Below are 10228 nucleotides of genomic sequence, written 5' to 3'. Positions count from 1 at the left end.
AAAATAAACATACAGTATGTTTTCCTCCGGCTTAGAGGCCAATGGTTAAGAAAAATGGGCATCAGTGTAGCGTCATATTTATACCTCAAAGAACAGGAAGTTTTTGAAAAGTGATATGTTTCTAGAAACTCTGATATTGTTAAAAAAGTAGTGTAGGATTAGTCAAATCCTTCAGTTACATTTACTTTGAAGAGATTTTGAAGGAAGTGATATTTGTGCCACTGCTGATCTCTTGAAAAAATTGTTTCATAACATTGGAATTTTTTTCTCCTACTAAATAAATTAAAGGTTTTACAAAAATGTTCAGTGTCAGTTACTCCAATAATAATAATAAAAAAATCTTAAATTAATTAATTTAATTTTAATTTAATGTTTTAACTGTCAAGCATGGTAGTGGTAATATTATGCGGATGATCTGTTTCACTGGCAGTACTACTTTATGGCAAAAAGTATAAGAATATTAGACTGATGGTAAAGGCTTTTCTGTTTCATTTTTGCGGATTACTGCTCATGTAGGTATGGATGGAAATAGTGAAGTCGACATTTTAGCCAAACAATCACTAAGAGCCCAAATAATTGATACAAAAATGTCATTATCCATAGCAAAAGTCAAGAATGTGTTCATAAGGTATGACAAGAATACTGAGACATCAGGTATAATGGATAATGGAAAATTATGTTGGTAAAAACAAATATGGGTTAGGAAAAGAAAACAAGAAATTATCATTACTCGACTTAGAAAAAGCTAAAAATCAATCTGGACTATATTCTTATTGCAAACAACCAGAAACAGTTAAGCATGTAGTTTTGGTGGATAGGATATACAGCTTAAAACGTTGGAAATATTAAAACAAATTAAAAAAGAAAAACTTGACTTTAAGATATATACTGGGGCGGCCATGATAAATTATGTAGAGTTTATTAGTTAAACATAAAAAAAACCGTGCTATGTAATAAAATTATGTTTTTTGTATATATTTTTTGCTTTTCATTTACTGTTTAAAACTCCACTCCAGTAGGTGGCAGTAATGTACCGTCATCCTGGTTGCCAACCACCGAGAAATATCAACAGAAGAAGAAGAATGACGTCATTGGATAGCGGCGCCGTGTTAGACTGGAATGGGACCTGAAGATTTTCCCCAAATTTTGATAGCTTAATCCATGAATGGCGCCGAAACAGGACCCGAAACCTAAATTTCAAGAAGGTACGGAGCTGACTGTTTGTTGTATTGTTTCCTGTGTGTCTCCGTCCGCTTTAAAGCTCCGAAATATTGCAGTTGTTGGAGCTGCAGCGGTTAGCCGTCATTGTTGAGGCAGCGAAGATAAAACAGATTTTTTTTAGTGAGATTGGCTTCTTTTGCTAGTTTTTGCCGTGTTCCCATGGCACACCCTAAACATCCTAATATAAAGAGCATTGTGTCAATTTTAGAGATAGTTTTGACTTCATTCAGTCAGCGTTACCTGGTAAAAGACTTCACCGCCCATCCCTGTCAGTGTTTCACCTAAGCTAACCGTTAGCTCATTCCTTGCTAACTTTACTCTTTCTAACTATTTCCTGGTGTTGGCATTTTAACACTAGGCGCAGACAGATAGTATTGCAGCGGTTTTTTTTTTTTTTTTTTGACAAGCTAACTAAACGAGTTATGCCAAGCTTAGCTAGCTCTTAAAAATCCACATTTGAGTGCACTAAAAGTCTGTTCTTTGTAATTCAATATCTGTGACATGAAAGATTCAGTGGTTTTGTTTGCTGTCTTGCTGTAATCCTCATAGCAGGAATAATATTAATCTGTTGTTAGTATTTTTTTTTTTTTAAAGTTAATGGAATTAAGATGACTGCATTTTTCTAATGAAGCACAGCCCTGTACGGAAGCCCCGAAAGGCCCTTAGAAGTTTTGTGCGGGAAATCCAAACCTTTTTTAAAAAAAATTGCTATATATGTTTTTTAAACTAAAAGGCAGGCAAACAAAATATCATCGGTTGTTTTTTCCTCTTTCTGGCTTATTTAAGTTTATCTTTTCCTTCATCCAACATTATTTTCCCACTTGAAAGGCAAGCAAGAAGGATATTTACTGATGTGCAATATCTGATTACTTGTTTCTTTGTTAAATATCTTTTTTTCTTTTTTGAAACAAATAACATTGTTCAGGCCTGAAAGCAGGTGAGAAGTTTTCATTTTGTGCACAATTTTCTGAGTTTTTAAATACACTGCTCTCTCATGATACCACAAACAGGCACCGATCCTTTTGTATCTTTATAGCATTTTCCTTTTTTTTTTTTTACCCGAAATGAAGCAGTCTGCTTATGGTGTTTCATACCAATCAGATATCAATTTGTCCCTGCCAAGAGGATGTTTTTGGACCCACTTTGACAATTTGCTCAGAGTTCCTTTTGTTTAATCAGGGTTTATAATTGGCCAAACAACCAAAATAAAGAAAACTGTACATGTACCTGTCTACATAATTCATGAAAATACCTGACCACAAAGAAAAATAGGCTGATACGCAATTGGTACAAAAATGTTTGTACAGAATCTTGGTGGTAAGAAACATAAGGGCAACATGTGGATGTGAAATGGCAAATTGGGCCGGAGACTCTCTGAGCTCACAAACACAAGACAGAATTATTAGAATCAGCTTTATTGCCAAGTTTGTACAGACAAACAAGGACTTTGATTCTGGTACACTTTGCTCTCAGTGAGGATTTTGTTTTGGGGGTATATGTGGATGAATGGTGGAAATAAAGAAAATCTGATATATTAGAATTTTACTTTTCCTTTTTATTTATTTATATTTTGTTGCCCTGCAGGACACAATAAAACCTAACAACATAATAAATCATGACGTCTTGGGTCATGACAACATAGGCGTCTAAAATATATCCTTCACAAAATGTCCCTTCCCTTTCACGGTTTTCCATACATGTCTGTGTGAAACATTTAGTTACAAAATGTTTGTGTTATTTCCAATGCAGGTGAAAGAGTGCTGTGTTTTCATGGGCCATTGCTCTACGAAGCTAAGGTAGGTCACATCGGTTAGCCTGTTCTTCTAAATACCCTCTTGGTGTTTTCTATAATAATGACAGTGACTGGTACTTCTCTTTGCAGTGTGTTAAGATTAATATCAAGGACAAACAGATCAAATACTTCATTCATTACAGTGGTTGGAATAAGAAGTGAGTGTTCGGCTCAGATAATAAACTGGTATATTTTAACACTGTCTTTATTACCCTAATAATACTTTCTCTTTCAGCTGGGACGAATGGGTTCCTGAAAGCAGAGTACTGAAGTATGTGGACAGTAATCTTCAGAAACAAAAAGAGCTTCAGAGGGCCAATCAGTAAGTCCATTATGATGTCAGACATCCAAACCTTTCCAGCCCGTTTAATCCAATTTGTTTTGTCTCGTTAATTGTCTAGAAAATTGGCTTATTTCATCAGCTTGTTCCTAAGTAACCAAACATGTGTTTTCTTAATTTTAGAGACCATTATGTAGAAGGGAGAATGAGGGGAGCTGCACCGAATAAGAAGATCCCTCCTGCATCGCAGAAAAATGATGTGTGAGTGATTTATTTTTTTTCTCATCTTCCTGTTCAATAAACAAAAACCTTGATTTTTATGATTTTGTTTTTCAGGAAAACCAAAAAGAACAAACAGAAGAGTGAGTATACACGTTGCTTCACTCTGTGGTAGGAAAGATTCGTTTCTTGATTAAATCTCATCATTATCTCATGGGCTGAACTTGGCTTTAAACAGTCTTATGTTATGTCTTTATTATGCTTCTGCCCCCACTCTGCTGCTAGAATGGGTTTGGCACCTGGTCAAACAAAAGCCGGTTCTCATAATAGCGCCACCTGCCCAGAAGCTAGTTCTCACTCTGGATTTTGTAAACATTTTGGATTTCTCCTGTCCTCTGTATAAAAGCATTGTAACAACTGTGTAAGTCAGAGCAAACATTCTGACGCCTCTGGCAGAAACTTTCTCTCTTGTACAAGATTACTGTAATAAACCTCACTGATTGATTTCTTACCATAACAGTGCTTCAATAATATCATTTTTCTTACTAAACTATAAAAAGTAGTAAAATTCAGATAGTTTATTGATGCCTGTGTTAGACATGTTAGTTAAGTAAACCTGTGTTTGTGCAGCTCCTGGAGCAGGAGAAGGAACCAGTTCAGGAGGAGATCCTACGCATCCTCCAAGAAAGAAAAGAGCACGTGTTGACCCGACGGTTGAAAGTGTAAGTCCAGGAATTCATTGACACATTTGCAGCTTGTTCAGAAAGAAATAATACTGTGTTCAGACCCCAATATATCCTAGATTTTCTAAACATTTCTGATCCTTAAATGACATAATGCACCTAAAATGTACAGATAAAACATTTTTTTGTCTTTCTCTCTCTGCTTAGGAGGAAACATTTATAAACCGAGTGGAGGTAAAAGTAAAAATCCCAGAAGAGCTTAAACCATGGCTTGTGGATGACTGGGACCTGATTACACGTCAAAAACAGGTAACTAATCAGCATTTTTCTTCTTCATGTATGACGTATAGAGCTCCCTCCACATTTGTTGCACGCTTGGTGTAGATATGTAAAAAGCCTTCAAATGAATAAATCATTTTTGTTCAACAGACAAAATCAACCATAAACCTGTTATTTTGGTCATAAAGTATGTGTTGGGTCATCGTTCTGCTGAATGACTCGATGACGACCCGTTTCTATTTTACCGATAAAGTACCAGATGCAGAGATGTTCACAATGTTGATGTTTGAATTTATTTGTCTTCAGCTTTTTCACCTTCCAGCCAAAAAAAACGTTGACACTGTCCTCGAAGACTATGGAAACTACAAGAAATCAAGAGGAAACTCTGACAGCAAGTAAAGACACACTGTCATCTCATTTGTTTTTAGGAGTTTTACAGCTAGCACCAGAAATACCAAGACAAAAACTAATGAAGGAATGTGTTTTCCTCATATCTGTTTACTGATGCAATTTCCTCTCCTTCACTGCTCAGGGAGTTTGCTGTGAATGAGGTGGTCGCCGGTATCCGTGAATATTTCAACGTCATGCTGGGGACGCAGCTTCTTTACAAATTTGAGCGGCCTCAGTACGCAGACATCCTGGCTAACCACCCCGACACACCCATGTCTCAGATCTACGGCGCTCCTCACCTACTCAGACTCTTCGGTAAAGACACACATTTTTGGGTCGTTTACACGACAAAAAAAAAGGATCTTTATAAAAAAAAATGGAATAGCAGCAGTTCACAGCTGCAGCTCAAATGCTTTGAGGCTCGGTTTGGTCTCCTTCCTTTGGCTGAGAGGTTTTGTGGAGAAATAAAACAAGTCGGCGTCACAAGTTATAATTACCGTATTTTCCGCACTATAAGGCGCACTTAAAAACCATTAATTTTCTCAACAAATGACAGTGCGCCTTGTAATCCGGAGCGCCTTATATACGGATCAATTGGTTAATTGGTTGATCCATACTGGTTGTACACGGCGCTCTGTCAAAATGTTTCAGTACGACTGGTAAACTACAAAGCCGCACCGCTTGCAGCATTACGGCTACCGTAGTCAGGGGCGTCGCTGAAGTAATAGCGGTAAACACCTGTACTGTGCTTACTCCTAGTCCAACACCACTTGTGTGTGTATAACGTTTGAATGTACTGTTGCAGAAATTGCCTGAACTATATGTGATTAGAAGCTCAGTGTGTGGGGTGTATGTTTCGTGTGTGTATGGAAGATGTTGACATTACTCCTCCGGACAGAGGTGGCGCTGTGTGCTGCCGTAGCTGAGAATCAAGAGTGAAGGAGTGACGTCGGTATTATTGTGTGTGTGGGGTGGGTAGAGACGGCGACCGGAGCAGCAGTGTATGAGTCTGTAAGCCCTGTGTTTTTACGTGCTGCAAAGTCATTAAAAAGAACCTCGAATCTCGTCAACAACTCAGTGTTTTGATGCTGTTTCTTCATGCTCAACTCAGCAACGTATGAGTGAAGGAGTTAACCCTGAGGAAACTAGTAACTTCGGCCCTGGAGAAAGCGTCTCCCCTGTGTCATCAGACTATGGTCAGGGGACAGAAACAGGAAAGGTTAACAGTACTAACGTTTGATTTAGTGCATCAAACTGTTTCTTTTACGTGTTTACTGAATCAGGGAAAAGTTCCCTTTCACGTTTTAACTAACGTTTGATTTCAACTTCAACTTCATAGACTCCAATGCATTCCTAACGTGCGGTTGGCTCTATTCAATAGATTTCTATGTAGAGGAGACCTTACCATGAGAGTGAATGGAGTTATCAGAACGCTGGTTTGTAGTGTATTAATAAAGTTTGACTGACTTATCTGACTGTTTTGTTGACATTCTCTGTAGCACAGCTCCATCTAGTGGATGCATAACGCAACCCCAGTCAAACGTTTGACTGCAGTAGCTTCTATTCTATGCGCCTTATAATCCGGTGCGCCTTATATATGAAAACAGTTCTAAAATAGGCCATTCATTGAAGGTGCGCCTTATAGTGCGGAAAATACGGTAGTTTAAATCATAGAGAGAGAAATGCCCCTTTTCCACTGGCTCATTTTAGGTGGTGCGGGTACCAATTGTGTTTCCACTGATGGCTGGAGCGATGGCGGCTGAAGCTCCACCTCCAGCTGCCAGTGTAGTGCTATTAACGTTACTCTGTGACATTTGTCAGTTAAAAGTTACTATTAGGTTGGATATTAGATATTCATGCTCCGTGGATTCATCAGGGTCTTCCTCCCGTTTTGATCCAATAAAGGCAGTTTGATTATGAGCAGCTGCCTGCTCTCTCCTCCTGCAGATGGTGGTTTGCTTAAGGGCCGTCAATGAATGTCTGGAACAAATATGCTGTTTCATGGTGCTTTTGTTTAGTGTGTTTTGGGGGAAATGTTTGTGCTTCTGAACGGCTGATTTTATCTGTGATCAGCTGGTTTAGGTTGTTATTAAATTCAGCGCTCTGCCTGCATGTAATCCAGAAAGCTGATGTTTCCTTTTTCTTTTCTTTCAGCCTTCAGTCATGGTTTATGATTTGTAAATGGTAAAATTATATTTCGATTTGACCCGCTCTGGCATATGTGGTCCTCCATATTATTGTTGTTGCTTTTGAGTTTTATTAACTTTTCCCTGCACTACCTCAGCGAAAACCTTCTCATTTCTCCTGGTCCCATGGCCAATCGGTGAACAGCAGTCTGTTCACGTCACATGTAGTCCCCACTCAGCCCCGGTCAGACCTGCTCAGGAGCAGGGACCAAAAAAGTAGGTTCTGGTATGGAAAAAACAGTAATGGAAACGCCCATGAAGCAGGCTGAGTGAGGTCGAGTAGGGCCAAATCAAGCCAATAGAACAGGGGCAATGGTTTTGGACAGATGTGTTTTTTTTATTTGGAAGAAGTCATGTTTCAGGACTAATGTCTCATTGTAGTGCAAGATGACTCTGATTTATAACTTGGATAAACCAACGGAAATATCTGTTTTGATTATCTGAAGATTACTTATAGGAAAAACAGCTGATCAAAAGTCAAAAGGTTCACAAATGAAGCAATAAATACATCATCGGATAATTATTTATGTATGTTATCATGAAAGTTGATAAACATGTCTAGTTGTTTCAATGCTTTAATAATTAAATACATAATTAAATATAAAATGTTATTAAACCTTGAAATTATATTTTGAAAGCATTATATAGTTATTTGACGTGTTATCGAGTTCTGTTATAGTTTTTGTGCTACAATGCAACATGAAAGAATTTATACCGCCACTGCGGGTCATTGGGTCGACCCAGACATTTGATTGGTTGACCTCCACAGCAACGCTTCCCCGCTGACTATGATGGTTGGAGCTAACATATAAATTCATCATGTGATGCAGCATAAAACATCGAAACTTGCATTAAACTTAATTATGATTTCACATTATTTTTTGTGGATATAATATATATTTTAGTAAACGCCATTAATGTGATATACATTTAATAAATACTGAATTTTTTTTAAATGTAAATTAATTATAATGCATTGAACTCGTATTTGAATTATTATTTAGTTGTACCTTCTTTCTGAAATCTATTTAAATGTCCCGTATTGTTGGGTTTTGCCAGTGAGAATTGGGGCCATGCTGGCATACACTCCCTTGGATGAAAAGAGCCTCGCACTGCTGCTCAGTTATCTACAAGACTTTCTCAAGTAAGTATTCCTAACTTTTCCAACAAGTCTAAAACTGAAGAATCTGTAGCAGAACTGAGTATTTGTTTCTGTTCAGGTATCTCGTGAAGAACTCTGCGTCACTCTTCAATGCAAGCGACTATGAAGTCGCCCCACCAGAGTATCATCGCAAGGCAGTCTAGGTTTTTTTTTTTTCCTTTAGGTCTGAAACCTTTGCGTGTTAAAGGTCAAAAAGGATACTCTCGTCAGTTGAAAGAATGTTATTTCAACATTTGAGGAACAGATTTTGTAAAACTATTTTTGGTTATCTTGGAAGATTCATGGCAGGATATGTGAATGAAGTCTTTTTTTTTTTTTCATGAGGAAAGCTGCTGACAACTTTTTTTTTCCTGTACTGGTATGTTTTTGATCATCACTATTATGTTTCCTTTGTTTTGTTTGTCTAATGTTAACCAGCATCTTCTCAAATTTGGACATGATTGTTTCTGTTTCCTAACTTGAAACAGATGCTGGTTGCAAATGTCCTGCAAGCAGTTATTTTTTAATAAAAGTCTTTCGTTCTTTAACTGCTGGGCTGTATTTACTGGCTGTAATCCCACATGGTGTGTGACGTCACATTGCTTTTACACACTGAATGAAACTGACATGTCTTTACTGTTGGGAATACCTGTCCTTTTCTGAGGATAAAATATGCACTAAAGTTTTCAATCTTTAGTATACATACCTTACCACTTACAGTGCCTTACAAATGTATTCACCCCATTGGCATTTTTCATGTTTAGTTGCCTCACAACCTGGACTTTAAATGGATTGTTTGAGAGTTTTTACCATTTCATTTACAGGAAATGCCTAAAACTTTAAAGATCTTTTTTTGTATTATATTGTATGGTAAACATATAGGACAAAATAATAAAAAACATCAGCATGCATAACTGTTCACCCGCTGTACAGTCAGTAGTGTGTAGAGCCACCTTTGGCGGCAATAACGGCTCCAAGTCGATTTGGATGAGTCTCTGAGTTCGCCACATCTTGCTACTAGGATTTTTTCCAATTCTTCGAGGCAAACCTGTTCCAGCTCCTTCATGTTGTATGGTTTTCACTTGTGAACAGCTATCTTCAAGTCTAACCATAGATTCTCAATTGAATTGAGGTCAGGACTTTGACTAGGCCACTCCAACACAATTAAATGTTGCCCCTTAAACCACTCAAATGTTGCTTAAGCATTATGCATCAGGTCTTTGTCATGCAGGAAGGTGAAACTCTGTTTCAGTCTCAAGTCACAGCCAGACCGACACAGGTGTTGCTCCAGAATATCCCTGTATTTAGCACCGTCCATGTTTCCCTTGACTTGGAACAGTTTCCCAGTGACTGCTGCTGAGAAACATCCCACAGCATGATGCAGCCACCACCATGTTTCACTGTGGGACTGGTGTTCTTGGGTTGATGGGATGTGTTGGGTGTGCTCCAGGCAGCTGTATTCTTGTTGGCTGAAAAGTTAAATTTTAGTCTCTTCACCAGACCTCCTTTCTCCATACAATTAGAGAGTTATCCACCTGCTTTTGGAAAACGTGCCTTCTTCTGGCCACTCTTCCATAAAGCCCAGCTCTAGGGAGTATATAGGTAATTGTGGTCCTATGAACAGATACTTCAGTGTGTGCTGTGGAACTCTACAACTATTTCAGGGTTACCTTTGGTCTCTGTGCTGCCCTCTGATTAATGCCCTCCTTGGCTGATCTGTGAATTTTGGTGGTTGGCCCTCTCTTGGCAGGTTTGTTGAGAATTTGATGGTGCCTCAGAGGAACATCAGAGATTTCAATATGTTTTCTAATCCCACCCTGACTTTTACTTCTCAACAACTTCGTCCTCGACTTGTTTGGAGAGCTCCTTGGTGTGGTGCCTCTTGCTTAGCGGTGCTTCAGCCTCTGGGGCCTTTCACAAAAGGTGTGTTTAAACCGACAGATCATGTGACACACAGATGGACTTCATTTGACCAATTGTGTGACTTTTGAAGGTAGATAGTTGCACCAGACCTTTTTAGGGCCTTCATATCAAAAA

At 38.3% G+C, this 10228-nt stretch overlaps 1 protein-coding gene across 1 annotated transcript; it reads left to right on the top strand.

The window, feature by feature from the left end:
• The first annotated feature begins 1070 nt into the window (after positions 1-1070).
• Positions 1071-8739, top strand: morf4l1 (mortality factor 4 like 1). Its single transcript, XM_047382603.1, has 12 exons — positions 1071-1205; positions 2971-3017; positions 3104-3171; positions 3249-3335; positions 3477-3554; positions 3630-3655; positions 4143-4234; positions 4403-4504; positions 4781-4869; positions 5007-5179; positions 8110-8194; positions 8271-8739. Exons 1-12 carry the CDS (start codon positions 1166-1168, stop codon positions 8353-8355), a joined length of 972 nt encoding a protein of 323 aa, XP_047238559.1. The 5' UTR covers positions 1071-1165; the 3' UTR covers positions 8356-8739.
• Positions 8740-10228: the final 1489 nt, after the last annotated feature.

Source organism: Girardinichthys multiradiatus, chromosome 2, assembly GCF_021462225.1.
Source record: "Girardinichthys multiradiatus isolate DD_20200921_A chromosome 2, DD_fGirMul_XY1, whole genome shotgun sequence".
Taxonomy (NCBI): Eukaryota; Metazoa; Chordata; class Actinopteri; order Cyprinodontiformes; family Goodeidae; genus Girardinichthys; species Girardinichthys multiradiatus.
Note: the sequence above shows the minus strand (reverse complement) of the source record. Positions and strands in the feature narration are given on the sequence as shown.